Below are 24720 nucleotides of genomic sequence, written 5' to 3' on the forward strand. Positions count from 1 at the left end.
GTCCGCGCAGCGAACCGGAGGCTCCTCTTCCCGGGCGGCGCGTAACGTCCCGCCAGTGACTTCATCGCCCCCGCGACAGGGCGGGCCTGGGGGTAAGGGGCGTGGTCTGACTGACGGGCGGGTCAGGGTGAGCTCAGAGGCGGGGCCTGGAGTGCGGGTGGGCGGGGTTGGGGTAGGAGGCGGGGCCTGGCTGCGCGTGGGCGGGGCCTGTAGCCCAAGGTCGTGGGGTTGGGCACAGGCGGTGGGGCCTGGCTGCAAAGCGGGGAGACCGAGCTCAGTGGCCTAGGTTGCAAATGGGAGCGGCCCCCCCCATGCCAGGGGGGACTGGTCCGAGATGTGGGAGGGGCTTTAGCACAAGTGCAAGGATCTTGGGTGCAATGGGCAGGCTGGGGCCTTGTGCGCGGCCGTGACCCAGTAGCTAATGCGGGCAGCATTGAAGTTCGGTGCTAAACTCAACATGCCTGATGCCTGCAGAGCTTCCCAGCTTGCTGGGTAGGAGCTCTGTGCCAGGAGAGCAGTCGTTCCTGCCCAGGCAGAGCTCACCTTGCAGGTCGCAGGGACTCAGGTGCTTGGGGCTACTTAGTGGGCAGTAGAAGAAAGAAAACACTCTGTTTTGTTTCATTCATTTGTTTTCTTAACAAAAAGGAAAGTCAGCACAGAACTCTCCCTTAAAGTAATGTTGTTAAGATTACAGCTCTAAACAAATCCAGTTGTGCTATAGTTCCTCTCCCATTTTAATGCTAATTTGGCTATGTTGCACATAGAAAATATTTCCTGGCCCTGTTTCCCAGGTTCGTTGTGTAGCTCTGTGTTACTGTTTCTGGTGGGGTTTGTACCCTATCAACCCCCTGCATCAGGTGGGGTTACCACCTACCCCTCTATCTATGCTTCGCTCCATTTTCTGCACCCTCTCCAGTAGGCCATACAGTGTGGCCCAATGATCCAGGCTCATCCACTGCTTCTTCACAGGTGGGGTCACACAGCCTAGCAGCCAGAGTTTATTCAGTGTACCCCTAGAGCAGTGTGGCCCAATGTCCAGAGTACCCCCAAGTCTCTTCCCTAGTGAGACAGCATGGCCTACCAGCTAGAGGCACTTCAGTGGGCCCCCAGGACAGTAGGGTAGGGTGGCCTGGAGGTCATCCCACAAGGGTGGCAGCCCAGGCTTACCCAACTCCATCAGGCCCCAACCCAGGGCCCTAACCGCAGGCAGCACATCTCACTACAGGTCAGCAGGGAATCTCACCAAAACACACAGCCCTCATTAGGGTGGGAGGTACCACTCTTTCACCCACCCCCAGGGCACTTCCTACCAGCTTTTCTGCTGCAGCAGTCCATGTAATATCAGGGTCTCCAGGCTCCTCAGCACCACACACTTCTGGGGTTCTGGTAGCAGCTGGCCTCTGGTCCTGGTTTTGGGCTCTTGAGTTCTTGCAGGTAAAAGCTGCAATGACTTCTGGGATGGAGCCTGTGCCAAGCATCCTTCCTTGTCCACAATCAGCCCTGGGTGAACAGCTCTATCAGCTTTTATACCTGAGCATGCCCAGCAGCGGCTCAGGTGTGGGGCTTTCTCTGCAAGGAGGGAAGGATTAGCCCTCTCATTCCCAATGCAGGACCCGTCCGCCTCATCACAGTGCCATTAAACGTATCCCATAAAGCATGGCAATTTATGGTTTGCATTTCCAGAATGTTCAACATTTCAAGTTGTAACCTGAACGTTACACTAACTTGTGTTTTGGGTTTGGTTAAACAATAGTTCTTAGCCCTGAGGTGGCACATTTCAGCCTCAAAGCACTGTACAGACTCTAACTTTTCAGTGTGATAATCATTCTGTAATACAGTATCAGAGGGGTAGCCGTGTTAGTCTGGATCTGTAAAAGCAGCAAAGAGTCCTGTGGCACCTTATAAGTCTGTAAGGTGCCACAGGGCTCTTTGCTGTTCTGTAATACAGAAATCACAGGCCCGTTTGGCCTTAGGTTAATAGAGTTTTTCTTCATATAGGGCCTAATCCAATGCCCTCTGAAATCAGTGGAAGTCTTTTAACTGATTTCATTGCTCTTTGGATCAGGTCCATGCTGAGGGGGAGTTAGTTATCTAACTCAAGTGATACATTTTGAGGATAATCACCATACATGAGGCCTTGTAATGAGTATTGGGTAGTATTCTGGAACTTGGAGGTAGCTACTGAGCTAAGCAATAATAGCTGATCTGGCTGCCCGTGTGGGTAGCTTTTATGCACCTGTTTAATTTTTAGTCATTGCTAAGTGTTCAGATGCATTGCTCTGGCAACATCTGCTCACAAAATTTTTCAGAAAACAAAAAGTGTTACAAGTGTCTCACTTCACAGATTCCCAGTAACTGGTGACATCAGCGCTAGCTGATGATAAGGACACGAGCTCATAAACAAGATCAGATCAGTTTTTCTGTCTGCCTGCTGCAGCTCCTGGTCCCTGCTCCTGCTCCATTGGCACAGCCTTTGGAGTGTTTAACATCAGCTACACCAGCCCAGTAAGGTTGCTGCACTCATGTCCACATCAGTGTGCTGAGATTTTGTCTGAGACCCTTGGATGAACTGCACAGTTAAGAGTGGGACACAGGGTTTATGATTCCAGAACAGTTGTGTGCCATGGAGCAGAGTCTTATGTCACTGGGCCCATCAGAGTCCACGGAGTCTGAGGTATTTTTTGTACACGGCTAGTATCCATGTCTCCCTTGGATCCTGATCCTTTATATTGTTCTTTTGAAAACATTAGGCTACTTGATTCTGTTCATAGACTTTTCTAGATTCATTTCCGTTTTCCATTCACCATCCACACATTCTTCAAATTCCTTCTCAAAGCTTTCTTCTTCCAAGAACCTCAAATACTAACCCATCTCTGAAAAGTCCAGCCCCCAATCTGTGTGTGTCTGTGGTGGGGGGGTAGGGGGGATCTTAAGCACACAGGTGAAGATCACTGCAGAATCAGGGCCAAGGTTAGCACCACCCTTTGGGCCTCCTGTTGTGTTCATGAACTGTCCAGCTATTGGACTGTGTCTTCCTTTGTATCTTGTGTGGAGCTGAGTCCATTGTCAACATCTTACAAATAAATTGTAATAATAATGATTTATTTTCTATTTCCAAAACCTCTTTTCTTTACAAAAGGGCCCAAACCAAAACTCCAGATGCAAACATTGGGATGTTTGAAATCATCCGCCATGTCCCAACATTCCTGCTCAGAACAATGTGGACACCATCTGTGTATTTTGCAGTTCTGAGGACACTGTTACTCACTAATTACAAAGACTAGAATTCTCCAGTGTTGGAATTCAGCTTCCTGAGTTAGGATCCACTCTCAATCCCCACTCTTATTCACTATCATCATAAAATATCTGGAGACCTCTTCCTGAACTGTACGGGCAGAGCCTTGGTAGATTCCAGCAGACTGTACCTATAATAATTATAATTATAACTATAATTCCATCCAGGGGGAAAAGGGTCTAGCCATATATGATAGTACTTAAAGCTTTCTGTGTGGATTACACAGTATAACAATAATTGATTTTATGACAGCAACACAGTTACTGTCTGCCATTCTGTTCTGTGTAGCCTTCCAGCTACTATTCATAAGTATGGTCATACTAGGTCAGACCAAAGATCCATCTTGTCCAGTATCCTGTCTTCTGACAGTGGCCAATGCCAGGTGCCCCAGAGGGAATGAACAGAACAGGTAATCATCAAGTGATCCATCTTCTATTGCCCATTCCCAGCTTCTGGCAAACAGAGGCTAGAGACACCATCCCTGCCCATCCTGGCTAATAGCCATTGATGGACCTATCCTCAATGAATTTATCTAGTTCTTTTTTGAATCCTGCTATAGATTTGGCTTCAAAATATCCTCTGGCAATGAGTTCCACAAGTTGACTGTGTGTTGTGTAGAGAAATACTTCCTTTTGTTTTGTTTTAAACCTGCTACCTATGAATTTCATTTGGTGGCCCCTATTTCTTGTGTTATGAGAAGGAGTAAATAACACTTCCTTATTTATTTTCTCCACACCAGTCATGATTTTATAGACCTCTATCATATCCCCCTCTTAATCGTCTCTTTTCCAAACTGAAAACTCCAAGTCTTATTAATCTCTTCTCATACAGCACCAATTCCATACCCCTAATCATTTTTGTTGCCCTTTTCTGAACCTTTTCCAATTCCAATATATCTTTGTTGAGATGAGGTGACCACATCTGCACGCAGTATTCAAGATGTGGGCATACCATGGATTTATATAGAGGCAAAATGATATTTTCTGTCTTATTATTTATCTCTTTCTTAGTGATTCCCAACATTCTGTTAGCTTTTTGACTGGCGCTGCACATTGAATGGATGTTTTCAGAGAACTAACCACAACGACTCCAAGTTCTCTTTCTTGAGTGGTAACAGCAAATTTAGACCCCATCATTGTATATGTATAGTTGGGATTATGTTTTCCAATGTGCATTACTTTGCATTTATCAGCATTGAATGTCATCTGCCATTTTCTTGCCCAGTCACCCAGTTTTAAGAGTCCTTTTGTAGCTCTTCGCAGTCTGCTTCAGACTTAACTATCTTGAGTAGTTTCGGATCATCTGCAAATTTTGCCACCTCACTGTTTACCCCTTTTTCCAGATCATTTATGAATAAGTTAAATAGGACTGGGCCCACTACAGGCCCCTAGGGGACACCACTATTTACCTCTCTCCATTCTGAAAACTAACCATTTATTCCTACCCTTTGTTTCCTATCTTTTAACCAGCTACCAATCCATGAGAGAACCTTCCCTCTTATCCCATGACTGCTTACTTTGCTTAAGAGCCTTTGGTAGGGACCTTGTCAAAGGCGTTCTGAAAATCTAAATACACTATATCCCCTGGATCCCCCTTGTTCACATGCTTGTTGACCCCCTCAAATAATTCTAGTAGATTGGTGAGACATGATTTCCTTTTACAAAAACCATGTTGACTATTCCCCAACAAATTATGTTCGTCTATGTGTCTGACAATTTTGTTCTTTACCATAGTTTCAACCAGTTTGCCCAGTACTGAAGTCAGGCTTACCGGCCTGTAATTGCCAGGGTCACTCTGGAGCCCTTTTTTAAAATTGGCATCACATTAGCTATCCTCCAGTCATTAGCTGTCCTTCCAGCCAGTGGAAGGAAACTCTGTTAAGAATCACTCAAATAATAACAGTAAAAGACTTCAAATAGGAGGTATGGTCTGAGCAGGTGACATGGAGTTTGCAATTCACAAATTCTAATCCCAGCTCAGACAGCTCCCTGTGGCCTTGGGGAAAACGAGGATAATATTATTCTGAAGGGTCTAGTGTAGTTTTTGAAGCTTGTTGAAGTTGGAAAAAAAAGTGTTATTATCTAAGTAAGGAAAGATAAATTACACACACACAAATTTAAACTAAACTTTTGCATTGATAAAATTAAATGGTACTCTGCTAAGTGAAGGATTGGGAGCTGCATGCCCAGCTGCCAGGGTGGTGGGAAATATCTTTCCAGAGCACTATTTTGTCTTTTCAGAGATCAGAGACATCTCCAATGTGTTTTTGGGTTTCTATTCCTAGGTCATGTCCCTATCTTGTTTCTATAACCCTCACCATGGTTCCTTGATACATGCCACCGGACATGCAGAAGTGTGGACGGACTGGAACAGCACTTCCAAGTTTAGCCAATATGGCTGGAGATGCACCACCAATGAGGATGCTTACTCCAACAAAACCCTTATGGGGAATTGGAACCAGGAGCGGTATGATATCCGGAAAGTTGCACAGCCCAAACCTCTTCCTTCCCAGGTACAAACTTTCTGTTCCTCCAGTCCTTTCTATTGGCCTCTAAAAGTGAAATAGCAGATATGGTCAAAAGCCCCAGCCCTACAGCCTCTTTCATTCACTGTATGCCCCACCCTTACCCTATTAGCAGGAGCAAGGACTTGAGAAATTTCCTTTTGCTTTCCAACACCCAACCTCTAATCCATCACTAAAAAGGCCCAGTCTCACTCAGCCCTCAATCCTTTGGCCATTCTCAGCTCCATTCACTTTACTTTCACCTGGTTCCTGGTGTTCTTTCCTTTGCTGTTAATATTCTGCCCCCTGCTAATGACTCAAGGGCAGACTCTATAAGCCACAAGTTATTGTGCAAATTCTGACCCTCAGTTACTCCCCAGCAAAGCCATTGAAGTCAGTTTGTGCCATGGTACAAGCCACTCGTAACTCAGCAGTGTTTCTCAAGCCAGAGCTGTTTCTCCTTTGGACTCATGGTTCTTCCCCTCACTGTATCACTGGGCTCCTTGCCATTAATGTTATCAGGTTTCACGTGACACAAACTATAGGCATGTCAGTTCTGCAGTGGCCTTACCCAGAGTGTAAAGAGGGATTATGATTTCAGATGCTTTGGTGAGCAGGCTATTCCTTTAACAGGTACGCAGTATTTTTTTATTATATGTTTGTTTACTTATATTTTGCTGCACTAAACGTGGGCTTTTCCTTTCAGTATGCTCACTACTTTGAATCCGTTTATTCGTCAGATTACAACAAGGAAAAGCATCACGGCTCAAGAAGTAGGTGCATGGAACTGAAGTGTAGTCAGTTTGATCTGTGCGGTAGCTGAAAAGAAGTTTTTAACATGACAATCATATGCTCAGAGAAGAAAAAAGAGTTCCAGCTTGTCCGTTCCCTACTGAGTCATGCCCCTAGATCTAAATAGGAGCTCGTATTTCCAGTCCCACAGGGTCTATGGTGTTTGTATTTCAGGTGTTCTGTTTATATTTTTCAGACTGAGAGGCTAACAAAATCCGTATTTGTTGCTCCTGGCTCTCTGCCTCGTCAGTTTTAGACCCTTCCAATATCTACTTTGCAGAAAACAGCTCATCCCTCTATCTAATCTATCTCATTTTCTGGTTGTGTTTGACGGCTACGAAGACATTTCACTCCAGCTAGGTTCATTTTGCTAATCTCTCACCTTACGTGTGACATTGTAGAAGGGACATGAATATTCATATGGGTATAACATTTTAAAGCAGAACACGCTTACAGTATCATCAGTTTAAAGCATGGATAAAAACACTGACATTATGGGCCAAACTACTACTCCATCTAGTCTGGAATCTCTGACTCCTATCTGTCTCAAAGCACACCTGGCCTTTCCATTTCAGTACCTAACCTCCTGCCCCACCAAACCAGACCATAGCTCTGTCTAGTCTTGTATCTCATCTTTGTCCATAGCCAATACCTGTTTCTTCAGAGTAAGATGTAAAAGCTCCGTAATGCAGCTGTAAATCTGGCAATGTTTCTAGAACTGTTGAGTGGATTGTTTGGCTTTCCTGACCTAGGATGGGATAGCACTTAGGTGCTTTCAAAATCCTGTGCTATGGGACCCTACCACCTTAGACAGGATCTTTCCAATGTGTTCTGCTAATAAAGTAACATGTCCAGGCTTGATGATAAAACCCTGGACAATGCCAACTGGCTGAGAGTGCATAGTATCTCTTCAACCCATGTTCAACTTCCCTGTAGGCTGGTAGAGGTTGGGTCTACCCCTGGGTTTGTTCTTCCCGTTGTCTCATCTATTTGCCTGACAATAGCTTTCTCATTGCTTTGCCGTTAGCTCATCAGTTTTCTCTTTGCTGCTCTCAGGATTTAAACGAGAACCTCATTGGTTTCCTGGACACCAACCTGAGCTGAAACCCCCTCCATTCAAACCGACTGCACAGTCCTGCTACATGATAGATTACGGACCTCCTCAAGGCAGAACTCCCCTCATTTGTGAAATGCTGGGGAAAGAACAGGAGGGAACACAGAAGCAATAGGAGCAGAGAGAGGCTGTTAACCAGAGATCAGCCATGTGGTTAGAATGACTCCAACCTGTCTGCTGCTAAGAGGCCATCCTTCAAGTCGTAAAACATTTCTTATATTAAAATACAGGGCATCAGAGTGACAAGTAAATGCTTCCTGAGGCTTATGCCCTATTGTTTGTTGTTCCATATATTATTTCTGCCTTCTGACATTTTAACTTTTACCTTGTACAGAGGACTCTGACATTTCCTTTTGCTGACTGAGTGTGGCTTCACGTGGCATGTACCAAGACAAATAGACACAAGAGTGTTTTAAAGATGTAACCAAGTTTCCATCAGCAAGTGGCTGCTTAAGTGTGACCAGTTATTTTTCCATAAAATCTGATTAATTTAATTTTAATTTTATTTCTGTCATTTTAAGGCCCTAGGGAATGGCACATTTGGCATAAAAATCTGTCACTCTCTGAAATGTTTTGTGTGTCTAGTGAGATGAAGATAATGAACTATCTGAGAAAATTAAGTTTAGGCTGTAATAGATATGTCACCACTCATACATCACATGACAGATCTGCACATGGCAATTCTCTCCACTCCTTTCTGTGCTAGAGTTACAGACTAAACCAGATCAATGCTACCACTGTTTTCCCTTTGTCAGCATCCCTCAGGGTTGAGCTGCTGGTGACAATTGAGTAAAACTCTGCAGCATTTTGTATCACTCTACCATCAGCTGAGCATTTTATACATCAGCTGCTATTTATTGTTTGAAGGGCACTGGCTGCATAGTTTCAGCGTGATGTGATTTGTACTGTGAGAGCTGTTGCTGTAACTGTGTTTACAGCAGCTTTGCAACCATAACCTGTGTCTGCTCTGAATTAGTTGCAGCTTTTGGACATTTCCTCACAACATGGGCTATTCTAGAGATTTCAGATACAATTTTCCTCCCTTAAGAAGCATCTGACAAAGTGGATATTCACCCACGAAAGCTCATGCTCCAAAACCTCCCTTAAGTGTCATCTAATGCCCGTAACTAGAGTGTGTTTAGGCCATCCTGGAGTTTTCGAACCAATTAAATTAATTTCCCCCAGAGCAACTTTTCTGATGCTTGTGAGACACATTCAGCAGGAATCTGGGATTTGTAGAGTCTTGATCCAGACAGAAATATTGAGGAAAAATGGATCATGCAGCCAGGGGTTAGCAGAAAATGTCTGCATATAAAGCGAAACCAGCGTTGCAAAGTGTTCCTTAGTGCCTCAGGCTGGGTGAGACTTTGGTGTCATGAAGCCTGATGTCCTCTGAGCCCCCAAATGCTCCACCAGCTCCTTGAGCCTCCCATTCTTCCATTGTCAGCCTGCAGGAAAGGGTCAATGCTAATGGAGTATATTTAACTTCAAACTAAACTCCTGCCCTCTCTAAAACTTGCGGCTTGCCAAGTCCTCTGGAGGCAGCTCTCTTCTCAACGTCTCACTACCTATGTGCCTCAGAGAGAGAGAGAATGGGAGCCTGGGGATAACAGCAGAGGTTCAATCTCCTAGCTTGTGACCAACACAAACTAGAGAAGCTACTGAGGAGCCCGGAGAGAGACTTTGCTTTTGCGGCTGGTTCCTGATCTCCATGCTCAATAGAAGGAGGATTCATTTTCGTCTCAGTAGGCACAGCAATCCCTTGGGCCTGGCCTAGAGCAGGGAGCTGATGCAGTTGTGTATAATGCAGATCTGTGTCCAGTGCCCCAACCAATACCACTGTGCCAGTCATATTTGTGAGCATCTAAGACAACATCTTGCCATTTTCAGCTCTCCAGGTTTATTACGCAGGGATCAAATCCTGCAGTCCTTACTCAGTCAAAACTCCCACTCAAGTCAAGAGTGTGGCAAACACTAAGTAAGGGCTGAGCAAACATCAAATAAAATCTTCAGGATTTGGCACCAGAGGTATATGAAGACATTTAGTGCTGGCTTGGTTATGGGGGACACCATGGGCTATGGGGCAGTCTGTCTAAATCAGACTATGTATGCTTCTTCCGACGGACTGGACACAAATAGTATCTTAGATTGTAAGCTGTTTGGGGCAGGGACCATCTTTTTGGTTCTATGACTGTACAACATCTAGAACAGTGGGATTCTAGTGCATGACTGGGGGTTCTAGACATTACCACAGTACAAATAATAAGTGATTACATGCATATATCCCAGAGGCACAATCTTACCAAGCTTTTCTATACTAGCAGTGACACCACATCTGAGACCCTAATATTCAAAGACAAAACCACAAGATGCTTATTTATGTTTTATTTGTTAGCAAATGAGCTTGTTCTCTTTCCTTAGCATAAATAAATAAGTATGGCCAGTCAGTACAGCCTACGCTGCTTGCATCCAATGGAAAGGTTTTCCTTAATGGAAAAGTCGGTTTCAAACAGCTTCCTACTTCCTCTGGGCCCCTGCGATGGCAGATTTCTCCTCGCGGGTGATGGGAATGGTGCGCTCGGGAACATCGGTTTGTTTTCTTGGTCCATTCACTGTCAGGACTCCATCCGAAGACAGGGATGAGGTGATGGACAGAGGATCCACATCTGCTGGGATCCTGTATTTCCTGTTGAACTCCCTGGCAATGAAGCCATGCTCATCCTTATAGAAAGGGAAGGGAAAGAACAGCCCTGGTTTCATGTGCCAGCTTGATTCCAACTAACAACTTCCCCCTGAGCTGAGGTCAATTTTGAGAAGCTCCCGCCCAAAAGGAAAATGTTTCAGAAAGTTTGGAGCATCCCTGTCTGGAGACACCTTGGCAAAGCAGCAGAGTTAAACTGAATTCAGACACAGCACTGTGCTATCCAGGCTTCAGATGGTAGCAGGCTGGAGAACCCTACAAGCTTCATTTCATGGTGGGGCTTGTGCTTCCTATTCTCATTTAATCAGATTGCCCTTATTAGTCGGAGTTCTACTGTAGTCTCCTAAAACATTCCAGGCAGAGCAGTGGTCAGTACCACCCCTCAGCCATTCCCCAGGATCTCAGGGCTTGGCTACACTGGCACTTTACAGTGCAGGTTCCTAACTGTCTGATTTCCACTACAGCATTCTATTGCTCCTTTGCTCTTGGGAAGTTTCGACTTCAGCCTCCTCCCCGCTGTCACATGGGTATTAAGGGCCAGGACCTGCATTCGGGTAACCAAGAGCAAAATTCAACTCTTTCAGTTGAGTGTACAAGCTGCTGTTATGGGGCTTTGCCAGAGTAACATACTGTGAATATTAACAGTACAGTTAGAGTCTGATACATCCTGTGGTTTAATTATTAAAGTTCTATTAATTGTTAACTGACTCAATGTTAATTAGTTCAATAATCTCCAGACTTGGGCTTTCCCATCGCTGTGCTCCTGGCCCCTTCCCAACAAGAGAGAGGCTCAAAAATGCTCATTTTATTAACGTTTTTCCACAGCAATAACCTCTGCCCCTCTACTGCCCAGGGTCAAATGATTAATGAAAATGAACAGAAATTATTTCAGGGTAGAAGGCAACAAGATGGTTTTGCCATCTCGTTAGATCCTTGTTTAACAGGCGCAGGGGCAGTTCACACTTTATCACAGAGTAGATATACCTGGCGCTCCTCGTGTTTTCCATGGACCTCGATCACATCCCCCAACACCTTGACTTTTAGTTCCTCGGGAGAGAAATGCTTCACATCAACATTTACGGAAAACTTGTCCTTCTCCAGTCGCATCTGCAAACCAAGGGGCTGGTTAGAGAAGAGCAGCTCCCCTGCTGGCTGGGGGTGTCACCCTGCATCCAAGCAGGTCAACAGAAAAGCACCTATGAATTTTAATGATGTAGGACCAAGCCCTAAATTGGGAGGCCAACATGCCCTGCCCCTCAAGGGCTGACTAAGGCCGCAGCAGTCTGTCTAACTTGCTCCTTTGTTTCAGGTTTGGATCCCACTCATGCCAAATTGTCTCTCTCTGCCTAGTTTTTTTAATTGCATGTGACCAGTTCTTCTTATTATTTGCTTGTAATTTCTTTTATTTGGGGCTTTCTGTCCCCTTATGGATATTCACAGGGGTCTTGTCAGCACTGGAGAAAATGACTGTGCACTTGACTCCACCTTGTCTATAATCAGTTCACATTTCTCCCTATATAGTCAGAGTCTTGACTAATTATAAGTGCTGCATTCTATTGGAGGCTCTAGGGTTGATGTCCCATTTCTGAAGTGTACCTGTTTGACTTGAATAATCTCTTGGACCATGCCATTTAGCGAAACTGTTTTCCTTCTTGCCTTCCTGCTTAATACATTTTTCTTTTGCTGAGGGATGTACCTGCCTTCTGAGACTGTTATGAGATGCTTAAATAGCCTTCATGATGACTCTAAGCAGTTCAGTTTCCTCACTTTTGACTTGGGGGTCTCTTTGCTTCCTCAATTGTTTGGATTTCCCTTCCTAACATTTAGTTCCATCCAGAGTGCTGAACCTAATTACACTGAGCTCTCTACACGTTGGTGCCAAGCAACACAGAGAAATTGGTTCAACAGGTAACTAGGTCTGAGCCACTAAGTCAAGAAAATGAAGAGAAAAAAAAGTATTTCCCCCAATATCTTTCAGTTAGAGTAATCCTAGATGTTAGTTGTACCCCTGGGTCTGATGCAAAGTCCAATTAAGTCGGAAGATGACCTATGTCTTCAATGGCACAATAGGCACAAACTTTCCAGACAGCAATGGGACTTTCAAGAGGGCAGTGTCCCTTTAAGACTCTGTTAGTCACTAGTTCTTCAGACTGTCCCTACATTTTTCTTCCCTCACAGCCTACTGCTCTCAATGCCCTTGAAAACTTCAGACACCCAGGGCCTGTTCTGCCACTCACAGCCATGTAACTTCAGCAGTGGGAGTCCTGCTTTACACCAGGCTGAGAGAAGAATCAGGCCTGTTGTTTACTAACTCTCCAGTGTGTTTCAGCTAGGGCATTGCTATCAAAGCCGCTGTTTTTTTGCCTCCCACTCCTAACTGTAAGGCCTGGAGGGATGAATGGGCACTTGTCATGCAGCAATTCAGAGCTGGAGCTGAAGGAGGTTTACAGAGGAATTGCTATGTGGAGGCGGGATGTTTGTGCGGGCCCCAGGCAATGTGAACTTGGGGCTCTGCCAGCTTCTTTAGTGATTTGTCTGTGAAATTCCCTGGGAGGAAGGAGACTTGGACAAAGGCTTGAGAACTAAGGGAACTAGTGCTTAACAAATGACAGGGGGAACCCATAGAAGATGGAATGGGGGGAAGGGTAGAGGGGATATTGAGGGTCAGGGAATAGGCACTTTTGTGGGAAGAATTTCCCTGGCTCTTCTCTTACAGATTAACTACTGAGATTCTATGCATAGTTCTCCTCCGTGTTCTGCTGGAGGAACTCCAAGCACTTCTCTGAGCTAAGACAATCAGAGAGGAAGATGCCAAGTGCTGGTGGGAACTAAGGGTCTGGTGGTTTATCATTCTTCGTGGCTCCTTTGCATCAGCTAAGCTGCCGCAAAGGGGTTGTAATGTAAGATAGGCAGAAGCTGCCTCTACTACACAATACCCCTGGCAAAAGGAGCTGTTATGCCCAGGCTCTGCCGCAGCCTTCAGTGCAGGGGGGTTCTGGAGTTGGAGAGGTGTAGGTCGGCGTGTTCTGACCACCCAGGGATTTTGAGCCTCCCCATATGGGGCTTTTAAGCCTCCCCATATGGGGCTTTTAAGCAAGGGTCCAACTTGGGCTCCCCCAGCCTGTACCGGTGGCCAGCAGCGCCTGAGTAAGGAAGCACACACTGTCTCCCCTGGTGTGTATCCGTGCAGGGATTTATCTGACCTCAGGGGCAGGAAGCAAATGGTCAGAGAGGGGAAATCAGCAGTAGATATGCCCACTGTGCTGCTGGAGCTAGCCAGACCCCATTCTCAATAGACTTCCCAGAAGTCTCTCCAGGTCCTAGTCAGACAACGGCAGGGATTGTGCCACCGTCGTTTGCAATGAAGGCAAAGCCGATTAATCCCATTGGTTTGATTCCTCCAAGAACTTTCCCTCTAATTATTGGCCTGTGTAAGATACCAGGTGCCAAGTAAGAGGGCATTTGCCCCAGGGGGATATGATGCCTGAACTCTATACAAATGGGGCAAACTTGTTTCTAAAGTCCCACTGGGATCTCTGCATTACTACTGTCCGAGTGGTGCTAGGTGCAACCAGCCATCCACTGACACTGTTCTTGCAGCAGATTGGGCCAACAGTGACATATTCTGGGGTGCTGGAGCCACACTCATCTCCTAAGAGGCTACGGAGAATTGTTCTTTACTAAGGTTTTCCCTACAGCACCTGTTCCTGGATGAAGGCATTCTTCACATTCGGGCTCATTAGAAACACGCAAGCCAAAGACGCAGTGGAGCAGGGAAGCGTGGGAGGACTGTTTTCTAGCTCAACCTTGAGACTGAGAGGAAGATGATCCTCCAGGCACAAGGGAATTATTTAAAAAGTGGAGATATGGGGGGTTCCTTTTGCACCTTTCTTAAAATGCAGTTCTACTCTGCAAAGTGTGCAACTTGGCCCTTGTTATCCAGCACATCTGCCCCACATGCATCCGCATCTGAGCTGATTGTCTTAGGAACAGTTTTTAGGACTATCCTGCCTTTAACACCTGTTAGCACTACAAGGTCAGCACACCCCTGGAAAAGGGAGCCAGAGAGTCTGTTACTATTTATTTCTAGTGCCCTAGCATGTAGCAGTCTCAGTCATGAACTAGGATTCTAGTGTCCTAGGTGCTGTACAAACACAGGGTTCCTGCAGTATCACTGGAATTATCTGAGCTAAGTCTCAGTTGCAAGGCCTTCCGTTTCACAAGGCAGAGTTTGGCCCACAGAATCTTTATGACTGAGGATTATACATGAGCCCAGCATGACTCTCAGATCTCAGACTTTGCTGGGCCAGCAGTTACAATGAACACATTTTTCCTTATACACTTGGCAATTTTTCTCCATAGATATTGAAAGATGAAGGACAAGGAGCCAGCCCATCATGACAGCTTACAGTCACTTTGCAGAGCAGAAGACTCTATGGCTTGGCCAATGTCATTCCCAGTCTGATTGTTCACAATTCAGACGCTTCTCAAATGCCTGCCAACCCACAGGTCTCCTAGCCTGTGTGAGGAAAGTAAAATCACAGGCACTGCTATATGGTATCATGTCACTCCTAAGCCTGAAAGTCAGGCACTAAACTCTCAGGGGAGAGGGATACAGGTATGGAAGTGAGCTCAGCACCTGCACTCCCTGTGCCAGTGAAACTCAGGTGCTGCATTCAGGCGTAAAAAAGGAGTATTGACGCATTAGCACCTCCTGCTGGGCACTTCACAGAGCAGCATTTGTCTGGTTACAGAGCGGGTGCAGATCTCATCTTCCTAGGCAGCATCAGGGCCACCCAGATGATTAAGGGGGCCTGGGGCAAAGCAATTTTGGGGGCCCCTTCCTTAAAAAAAAGTTGCAATGCTATCGATTACTATATTCTTGTGGGGGCCCCTGTGGGGCCTGGGGCAAATTGCCCCACTCCCCCTCTCTCCCTCCCCGGGCAGCCCTGGCCAGCATTAAAACACAAGAGTGAAACAGGGCCCAAGAATGAGGCAGTGGGGTAAGCAGGCGCATCTAGTCCAGGTTGGCAATCAGGCCAGGGAAATTCATGAATCAAGAGGATGCCTGGAGACCCTCAATATCTGTAAGAGAGAAATCTCTGCTTCTCCTGTGTGATTCAACAGAAGTGAAACCCAAGCAGAGAAATAGGAGCTGCACCTAAGGAATTGTGCCGTGTAGCAATGGCTGAAAACTGTGGAAGGAAAGAGGAAGTGTGATCAAGATGGAACAGAAGGGGATGGGGAGTCACAACTCTGGGGTTCTATTCCTTTCTCCCAGAGGGAGTGTGGTGTAACAGGTCAGTGAATTGGGAGTTCAGGGCTCCTGTGTTCTGTTCTCTGTACTGCTGCTGACTGCTGTGAAATTTCAGGCAAATCACTTTGCCCTTTGTCTGATGGCTATCATAACACTTACCTACCTCACAAGGGGAATGTGATGCTTAATTAATTGACATTAGTGAAGCATTTTGAGGTGCTTGATTCACAGATGCAACTGTGGCATGATAAGTATTATTATTTCACAAAGGGTTCTGCACTGGTATAATGCCAGACAGCGCCTGCAGGACTGAATCCTGCCTGACATAGGGAGCAGCGAGCAGGGACACAAGGATGGCACCTTCAGGTGCTCCTCCCCAAAGTTTTTTTCTAATAGCAATCTATGAGCAGCTTCCCAGGGGTTCCCTGGGGAGTCAGGCTGGGCTCTCGGCTCCAGACCCAGCCAGAGGCATGCGCAGCAAACAACAAAGCATCTGAAGAGAGAAAAGTTACCTCTGAGAATCCCGTCTCTAGCCAGCTGGGTGTCCTTAGGAAGGGGAATCTCATCAGGAAAGGGTTGAGAGCGCCCGAAGTAGGGAACAGCTCAGACTCTGAGAGATGCTCTCCGAAGCTCTGGTCAAAGATTCGTGTTGGTGTCAATAAGGAAAACAGGGGTCTGCGGATCAAGGGATGGTGAATGGCGATATCCATCTGTGTTTATCTGGGAGAAGAGTAAGAATTTATGTGCAGCAGAGTTCTTCAAGGACTGGTGTGCCACGGCTTTTTATACCCACTGCCGTCCAGGCCTCGCCCCCCACCACTGAACTCTCTGGAAGGGTGATGTCAGGAGTTTTATTATCCCAGCTCTCCGTCTGCTCCATTCAGCAGCGGCCAGTCAATTATCTAGGGGATTTGAAAGCTCTGCTAAGGAGGAGGGGAAAAAAAAGTCTAGTGGGTCAGCAAGAATCAGAGCTGCCCAGCCCCGCACCCCCACGCACTGTTTATCTGTTGAGTCCCCAAGCTTGGCTGATGTTCCCAGCTGCTTCAGATGCCAGGAGGATCAATGCAGCTCCTATCTTTGGCTCACACAGAAAGTGACAAGGGCCCGTTGTCTTCATCGTGTTTGGAAGCTGGTTCCTGAAGCTACATATGAGCCTAGAGATGGCTCTGCCGATCCTTACAGAAGAGCAGCTGCAGGCCTGCTTTAGTCACAGGACTTACAGCCAGAAAAATGCTGCTAGGTCACTCTGTCCGTCCTAACCTCCCACACAGCTGGTGTGGATCTGTCTGTCCTGACTCCTCCAGACTGTACAGGTCTTCCCATCCTGACCCCCTCCCATGCCACCTGGTGCATGTCTGTCTGTCCTGAACCTCTCTCCCTCCCAGCTGGTGTGGGTCTGTCCATCTTGCCCCTCCTCCCTCCCAGCTGGTGTGGGTCTGTCCATCTTGCCCCCCCTCCCTCCCAGCTGGTGTGGGTCTGTCCATCTTGACCCCGCCTCCCTCCCAGCTGATGTGGGTCTGTCCATCTTGACCCCTCTCACTCCCAATTGGTGCGGGTCTGTCTGCCCCAACCTGACCCTCCCACCAGCCAGCACAAATTTGTTACCTCTCGTGTATTAATGGCTATCCAATTTTTAGTTCTGTCTCTATTTTGCAAACCAGGAATAAAAGTAAGGTTTGAATCTAAAACGTTGATCATTCTCTCAGCCTCTTCCTTTCTCTCTCTCACCCCATAGGCTGGGGTGGGGCACCTGTGAGACACAGGCAAGACACCCATGGGGTGGAGGGGCAGTGTGTGTGCCCCAAAGTGTATGTGTGAAACTTCAACAGCTGCTGCTCTGTGCCTGTTCTAAGGGTGAACAGAGCATCTCAGCCCCCTCCATGTATGTCAGTCCAGCACCTTTGTCTTTTCCCCAGTGCTAAAGCCACATGAATGGAGATTTAGAGAAAGGTGAGAGCTCAGCACAGTCTGGGTGTGAGTTCAGACTGACATAGATAAATGGAACCACCTATATTGTGAGAGACTTTAAAATGCTATTAATGCACCACCATGCTCCCCAGACACACAAGCTATGCTTCTATCGATCTATCTATCGGCTCCAAAGAGCTGACAATCTGCCGCTTATTGGATGAAAGGTGCTGTAGGGGAGCACGTTATTCTTCCTAATAGTGACAAGCCATCTTCACAGACAGGCTCCAGCAATCTCTCTCCTTCCTCAGGGCAGATGGAATCTCATGAGTTTTAGCCAGCAACAGCTGTCAAGAGCACAGTGGAGGGAAGACCAATGCCACATCCAAGGGCCCTGCTGTTCCCTCTCTTCCTCCTTTGTGTTAGTGACTCCATGGTGTGCATGCAGCTCCTCGGGATGGATGTTGGGAATTAATGTGCAGCACCTAAAGAAACTCCCACAGCGAGACCCGGCTATGGCACAGCTGTGTGCCATCCAGCCAGCAGAGCCACTGTGCTCAGCACTGCGTCCCAAAGGAACAAGGAGAAATGCTGCCTGAGCCTGGGCTGACGCAGGAGCCTTTCTCCTGCGCAGAGGTGTGCTCTGATCCTGCTTAGTTCACAAGTGAAGAGAAGGTGGAAGGGGACTTTCCAGAGCGGGAACATCACAGCGAGCGACAAGAGTGAGAATCGAGCCCTGCCACTGCCTCCGCCTCCCTATGGATCTGCTGCTGCCCCTCAATCCTGACCGGCAGAAGCCCTTGATGTGCCAGTCCTGAGCAAATCACCAGTTACCTTGTCCTAAGCATGTGTTTCTGCTGGTATCTCACCCAGGTTTGCATCCAAGTTTCCTGGTGCATTACCCCTGCCCACCCCTGAGCTGAGCCCCATTTGTATTCATAGCGCTGCTAGGAATAAAAAGTGACTCATATAAGCCACTGGGTTAAATTTAACACTGAGTGAGTCTGATCGTTAAGACTAATCAAGGAACATGCAGTGATGGGACGAGTGCAGCCGCCTTCATCTCGCCAGCTGCTGCCGAGCGTGACATCAATGCTGTATTTCTGGTGTCTATCGTTTCTGTTTGGGTGCCACACTAGTTCCTTCCTCTTTCCCTTCTTTCAATGGGCGTGGTTAATGTATGCATGCTGGCACTTCCCCCAAGGCACTACTGGGAACTTCCTCCTGACAGTGCCCTGCCTCTGGTCTGCACACTTGTGCTCTGATGGGTTGGCCACCAGACGTCTCCACAGAGACACTTGGCTCTCCCTCAGTAAATCCCAAGGGAAGAGCGTCCTTCTGTTACAACTGAAAGGGTTCTGCTGGGTGAGCTGGACGCTCTCTAACACATCGCATGTAGGAATGGACAGGTTGAGCCCTAGGTATCTTGTCAACTCTTTGGGGTGGGGACTGTGGTTTTGTTCTGTGTTTGTACAGTGTCTGACACAGTGGGGTCTTGGCCAATGACTGGGGCTCCTAGATAATCATATTAATAGGGAGCAGGCAGCCCTGCCTATGAACTCCGATTCTGCGCTTACATACAGAAACTGACATAAATTCCATTTACTTTAGGTAACAGCTAGTTCACACTTGCTCTCTTATAAGTGAGTGGAGACCATGCCCCCATCCAGTGCTATTTCCTGTGCTCGGTGCTGAACCACAGGGGGGAGAAGTTTCCCTCACAGCTCCAGGGTCTAGCTACAACTGTGCCGGGTTGCAGTCAATCCTACAGCTCTTGGCAAGAGGGACAGCAGGTAAAGGGGGCAGCAACAACCCAGGCTGGAGGTGTCTCCTTGGATTGCATATCATGTAAACAAGAAAGACTTGACACTGGTGCACCTGCTGCTCTGCACTTTGGAGACCTGGAGCCTTCGAGGCAGCTCTGGTTTCAGAGCACAAGGATCTTATGTGGGGACCCACCCATTCAGGACTTTAAAAACTGACCTGGGACAAATCCAGCCCCTAAATAACTAAGGCCTATCTGTTGTAGACATTTCCAGTGCATCCATCGCGGTGCTGCTGAAACCCTGACAGTCAAGTAAGGCCAGGGATCATTTTAGCCCATTCATTTTTAGAGGCTTATTTTCAAGTGAGCGGGAGTGGGGGAGTTGGGGGAAGTGTTCAGACTATTTAGCACATGCACACAGAACTTTACACCTGCTGAGTGATGAAGAATCAATCCTGGTTGGTGGCTCTGGAAATCTGGCTCCCTTAGATTTTGTTAAACAGAGAATGATTCATGAGGAAGTGAATTGCAAAATGGCCTTGGCACTTCCCACAGAATGCCCTGTGTCCCAGCACAGTTCTGAACTCCAGGCTAATCAATCCCAGGTGGAGGCTAGAACATTTGTTGCAACAATATATCACTTTTTATTTAAACTTCTAGCCAGTAAGAACACAGCAGCTTGTTTGGATTCCAGTCTAGAGATGTGTGGTATGTGAGGGTACTGGACAAAAATGTAACATTATGTAAAGCCTCTCCCAGCATTAGCTAATGAATCCTTACAGGGTGGAGGGGTAGGCAAGTGGGTGTAATTAACCCCATTTTGCAGATCAGAAGGGTACAGCGCAATGAGGGGAAAGCCCACAGAACACATCATTGGTCAGAGATGGGATCAGAGCTCAGGAGCTGCTAGCACCCAGCCCTGCATTCAGCACCTTGTACATGCCCTCCCCTTAGTGAAAACCCCATGTAACTCTGCCTAGCTGTGCCTCCATGCTTTCACCTTCCCTTGAGCCTGCTTCAGCCTATGCCTCCCACTTCTAGTCCTGCAGCCTCTCCCTTTCCACTTCACTGCCCCAGCACACCCAGTACCCTGGAGCAGGGAAACCTAGCCCTCTGGCTTGCCATCCATCATGACAGCATGTTTTGTTTTCGGGAGCCTTAAACTTAGCCACCCAATAGCTGCAGCCCCTCCCTGTCTGCAAACTGTGGCTAGATCCCTAGCAGGAATGCGATGAGGCGCTTTCCCTCATCCTCCTGGCTAAACGTCCCTGGGCCTGTGTGTCTATTTTGGTCTGTATCTTTATCACACACACCTCCCTATGGAATTCACCCGATTAAAACTTTGCGATCTGCAGCCTTCTCACTCTGAGAGGCAGTGAGCACGCTGAAGGTCCCTTCCCCGACACACCATGGCTGAGCGGACGGTCTCCCATGCCTATCCCATGAGCACGGAGTACGAGTTCGCCAACCCCAGCAAGATCTATGACCAGAACTTTGGGGAAGGTAAGAAAGAGGCCAGGCTCCCGTCTGGCTTCACTTTTGCTCTCTCCTAGTGCAGGAGACTGTCTGGAGTGCATCCCCTGGGACATCACCTCCTGCAGACACATAGATGCTGGAACTATGGGTGCTGGGGGTGTTGCTGCACCCCCTGGCTTGAAGTGGTTTCCATTATATCCAGTAGGGGTAGGCAACCTATGGCACGTGTGTGGAAGGCGGCACGTGAGCTGATTTTCAGTGGCACTCACACTGCCTGGGTCCTGGCCACCGGTCCGGGGGGCTCTGCGTTTTGATTCAATTTTAAATGAAGCTTCTTAAACATTTTAAAAAAGTTATTTACTTTACATACAACAATAGTTTAGTTCTATATTATAGACTTATAGAAAGAGACCTTCTAAAAACGTTAAAATGTGTGACCGGCACATGGAACCTTAAATTAGAGTGAATGAATGAAGACTCGGCAGAGCACTTCGGAAAGGTTGCTGACCCCTGATATACAGGATTTACAGTTTGGTTCAGTGGCTCTCAGCACCCCCACTATACAATTTGTTCCAGCACCCCTGCACAGACACGTAAGCAACTGCAGTGGGGGGATTGGAATCATCAAGAAAGCTGATGGGGGGCCCAGGAGAAGCCTCCAGAATGATTAGGAGCCATCATGCTCTTGATCTTTCTCCTTCTAGTTCCTTCCCTCCCTGGCTGCATGTTTCATTCCTGCTTTCCTTGCCCCTCCCTCCCTTTCCATTATTCATACATACACAGCGCATGGGGAGCAAAATACTGCCCTTTGATCCAGACTGCAGGTGGGGCCCCTGCTGCCATCAACAGCCGATCCACGTGGCACAGCCCATGCCAAAGAGGTCATGAAGACACTGTGTAGATACCACAGAAGGGTCCTGCTCTTTTATTGGAAAGTGTCGCCTGAAAATTGTTAGGAAAAACTGGTTCTCTCCTTAATTAGCTGAAAGACTGTTTAGCCAGCAAGCTCTCTGCCCGTCACCTGGTGCAGCGGGTGTTGCAGACCTTAGCAGCAGGGGAAGCTCTCCTAGCCCACTGCCCGGGACAAGCTGTGGTGGAATCTGACTGGCAGGAGTTGGATTAAGGAGCTTTTGAAAAGAGCTGCTGGTGGTGGGAGATTTTGCATCCCCAGTCAGCGCAGGGAAAAGCTGAGCTGGTGGGTTCTGGACAAAGCCAGAGCCGCAGCAGCCAGAGGGGAAAGAATGCAGGAGGCAGCAGAACCATTCACCAGGCTCAAAGTGCTAGCACAACAGTGTGAAAAGGCAAAAGCCCCAAGAAAAGCCTGATGTCAGTCACCCAAAAGGCTTTAGTTCTTCATGCCAGATTCTCTGCATTCAGTGTTTTCCACATCCAGCTCTGGCTGTGGGCTCCCCTCCTCACAGCACCCATGCCGCCCATCACCTACTCTCCCTCGCTCCTAGCTTAAACCCCCAGATGGTTGTCAGCCTCTGGCAGAGCTGATGGGTGCAGCTGGTGTGTGGCATGGGGTGGCACTTAGTGGGCTGCATGCAGCATTTCAGTGACACATGAGTGGGCCAAGCTGGTGACTCAGTTCCTATTGTACAACAGAAGTGGTGGGTTTGCACAGACCCACAAAGCTGCCTGCCAAGTCCCAGACTAACATTTCCCTTTGCCTCTCTTAGTCTCATTGTTGCTCTCCTCCATCCCAGGATGCAAAGCTCCTCATTCTGTCTGTTTCAGGTGTGTCCCCTGCAGAGATTTTAGCCCCCACCTTGTATCATGGGTACTACATCAGACCCCGGATCAACAAGCAGCTGGACCGGGGGATCTCCGAGATCAACCTCAATGAGCACAAATTCCAGGTATTTCTGGATGTCTGCCACTTCCTGCCTGACGAGATCTCCGTCCGCACAGTGGACAACCTGCTGGAGGTGACAGCTCAGCACTCCCAGAAAGCTGACCGCCATGGCTTCATCTCCCGGGAATTCACCAGGACATACATCCTTCCACTGGATGTTGATCCCCTGCGAGTTAAAGCCACACTGTCCCATGATGGCATCTTGAGTGTAGAGGCTCCCCGAACTGGGGAGGAAGTGAAGGCCAGAATCAAGGATGTGAAAATAATTCACCAAGATCAGCCAGAGGGGATGGGAGAAAACCTGGATAAGGGGAAGAGACAAACTGAGCCCTAAAGCACCCTGGGGCTCTGCTTCAATTGGGGGGATATGTGATTGTGTCAGAACCTTATTTCTCACCACCAGTGCTTGGCTTTGGGGGAAGACCACTGGCTGGAAAAGAGGTGGTGGAGTTGAAGAAAGAGAGTGCGGGGGGACCATAACCGAAGCCTTTTCACAGTTCAAGCACTATGCAGAGGAAAGTAGTACATGCTGCCCTCACTACTGTTATCCAAAAATAACAGGGGTCACCTCCTGCCATAAACTGCTGTGCTGTGTTGCTGTGGGCTGTTAACCAGCTGCTGTGTTCCACCCTGGAGGGGGTGGCATTTCAGTGGTGGGTGGAGTAATCCAATGCATCACTAACATTTGTGGAGAGCTTTGGGAGTGGAAGGGGCTGTAAGTATGTAAAAACAACAATAATTCTGAAGAGGCCTGAGGAATAAATCTATCTCTAATCTCCTCGCATTTGCTTTGAATTTCAATTGCTCACATCGTAGTTATTCTGCATTGAAGAATCTGGACAATGCCTTAGTCTCTCTTGATGCAGTGAACCAGGAAATTGTTCTGGGCAGCCTATTTTATGGCACTAGATTATTTAGAGTTCATTCGGAGTTCATCTGTGAAACCAACATCAGTGCCAACCCTGAGAGTGACTAACCGCAGGGGATCACCCTTATGGCAGATGGGTGCTCTTTGCAACCATTGTCCCAGTCCCCTTTGGATTCCCAGAATAGTTCTGATGCCATAGCCCAGGGGTGGCCCCCCAAGCCACATATGACAATCTTCAGAAGTTTGAGAGCTGGGGCACAGCTGCTGGGAGCCTGGGCTTGGGGCTTCAGCCCCACTCCAGATGAGGCCCCCAGCAGTTGCATTCCACAGGACTGAAGCCATAACAACCCTCCTTCCTGCTGGACAGAAGCCCCTGCCCCCACCACCCCATTGCAAGGCAAAGGTCCCGAGGCCTTCCCCCCAGTATGGTAGGCGGTGAATGGGGTGAGGGGGCTTGTGGCTCACGAGCCTACAGTTTGGCCACCCCTGCTATAGCCCTTGCAGGAAGTTTCAGGGATGTAATGGCTTCTGGTACATAGGAACAGACTGAAAGATGCCAGGGGATCATTGTCAAAAATACACACTTATCTCCAGGGCTGGCTTTAGGGGTTCTGCTGACCTAGGAAACTTGGCCAATGCACTCCTCTGCCCTACCTACTTCAGTCCATGGGAAGTTGTGCCCACTCAGGTAGAGACCCATCCTGCGTCCTTTGGGGGAAGTGAGCCGTGAATGTTGCAAGATCTTGTACAATGTTGAAGACACAGAGCTCAGTTCAGCTGGCTTCAGTGGAATTACATCGGGGATGAATCTGGCCCTAGGTCCCCCTTCTGTAACCAAGTGCTTCATCAACCCGAAGCTACAGGGCACCAAGAGAAAGTCCCCTTGCTCTGATGATGTCAGAAGGGGGATTGTGTGTGTTACAAAGTCTGCTACTGCTACTGCTTGGGCTGGCTGTGAGGAGTCAGCAGATGGCAAACTCATTCCTTCTCTGAGCCGATTTAAATATGGGGTCTCTGGCACATCCTGATGTGGGGATACGGGTCCTCCCCTGGCGTGTCAGAGAGTGAAGGTTCCAAGACACCCACTGAGGAAACTGGAGGATTCGTAAGTCCCTCCTTTGCATTCCTTCTTAGGGCCTGATTCTCAGTTACACTAAGGCCTCAGTGCACTGATCTGGAAAAA

The 24720-nt window shown here is 47.8% G+C and overlaps 3 protein-coding genes across 4 annotated transcripts; 2 read left to right on the plus strand and 1 right to left on the minus strand.

Moving 5' to 3' along the window:
• The first annotated feature begins 5 nt into the window (after positions 1-5).
• Positions 6-8198, plus strand: C19H11orf1 (chromosome 19 C11orf1 homolog). 2 transcript variants are annotated; one of them, XM_030538082.1, is made up of 4 exons: positions 6-92; positions 5580-5807; positions 6505-6571; positions 7647-8198. In XM_030538082.1, the coding sequence occupies exons 2-4, from the start codon at positions 5583-5585 to the stop codon at positions 7817-7819; spliced, it is 465 nt and encodes a 154-aa protein (XP_030393942.1). In that variant the 5' UTR covers positions 6-92; positions 5580-5582; the 3' UTR covers positions 7820-8198. The 2 variants fall into 2 exon arrangements, with proteins under 2 accessions (XP_030393942.1, XP_030393943.1); XM_030538083.1 differs by lacking the exon at positions 6-92 and adding an exon at positions 545-565.
• Positions 8199-10074: 1876 nt separating this feature from the next.
• CRYAB (crystallin alpha B) lies at positions 10075-16627 on the minus strand. The gene is made up of 3 exons (XM_030538081.1): positions 16175-16627; positions 11390-11512; positions 10075-10425 (listed from the first exon to the last, which is right to left on the minus strand). The coding sequence occupies exons 1-3, from the start codon at positions 16370-16372 to the stop codon at positions 10222-10224; spliced, it is 525 nt and encodes a 174-aa protein (XP_030393941.1). The 5' UTR covers positions 16373-16627; the 3' UTR covers positions 10075-10221.
• A 4043-nt stretch (positions 16628-20670) lies between these two features.
• HSPB2 (heat shock protein family B (small) member 2) lies at positions 20671-23447 on the plus strand. Its single transcript, XM_030538375.1, has 2 exons — positions 20671-20838; positions 22552-23447. The coding sequence occupies exons 1-2, from the start codon at positions 20745-20747 to the stop codon at positions 23001-23003; spliced, it is 546 nt and encodes a 181-aa protein (XP_030394235.1). The 5' UTR covers positions 20671-20744; the 3' UTR covers positions 23004-23447.
• The last annotated feature ends 1273 nt before the right edge of the window (positions 23448-24720 follow it).

Source organism: Gopherus evgoodei, chromosome 19, assembly GCF_007399415.2.
Source record: "Gopherus evgoodei ecotype Sinaloan lineage chromosome 19, rGopEvg1_v1.p, whole genome shotgun sequence".
Lineage (NCBI taxonomy): Eukaryota > Metazoa > Chordata > Testudines > Testudinidae > Gopherus > Gopherus evgoodei.

What these genes read in the sequence shown, in the direction of transcription:
- CRYAB (XM_030538081.1), bottom strand. Translation starts at nt 16,372, where the DNA reads ATGGATATCGCCATTCACCATCCCTTGATCCGCAGACCCCTGTTTTCC. An exon ending in TAGAGACGGGATTCTCAGAG is followed by an intron (nt 11,513 to 16,174) that starts GTAACTTTTCTC and finishes CTTGGTTTGCAG; the next exon opens with ATGCGACTGGAGAAGGACAA. An exon ending in GAAAACACGAGGAGCGCCAG is followed by an intron (nt 10,426 to 11,389) that starts GTATATCTACTC and finishes CCTTTCTATAAG; the next exon opens with GATGAGCATGGCTTCATTGC.
- HSPB2 (XM_030538375.1), top strand. Translation starts at nt 20,745, where the DNA reads ATGGCTGAGCGGACGGTCTCCCATGCCTATCCCATGAGCACGGAGTAC. An exon ending in TGACCAGAACTTTGGGGAAG is followed by an intron (nt 20,839 to 22,551) that starts GTAAGAAAGAGG and finishes TGTCTGTTTCAG; the next exon opens with GTGTGTCCCCTGCAGAGATT.
- C19H11orf1 (XM_030538082.1), top strand. Translation starts at nt 5,583, where the DNA reads ATGTCCCTATCTTGTTTCTATAACCCTCACCATGGTTCCTTGATACAT. An exon ending in CCAAACCTCTTCCTTCCCAG is followed by an intron (nt 5,808 to 6,504) that starts GTACAAACTTTC and finishes TTTTCCTTTCAG; the next exon opens with TATGCTCACTACTTTGAATC. An exon ending in AAAGCATCACGGCTCAAGAA is followed by an intron (nt 6,572 to 7,646) that starts GTAGGTGCATGG and finishes TGCTGCTCTCAG; the next exon opens with GATTTAAACGAGAACCTCAT.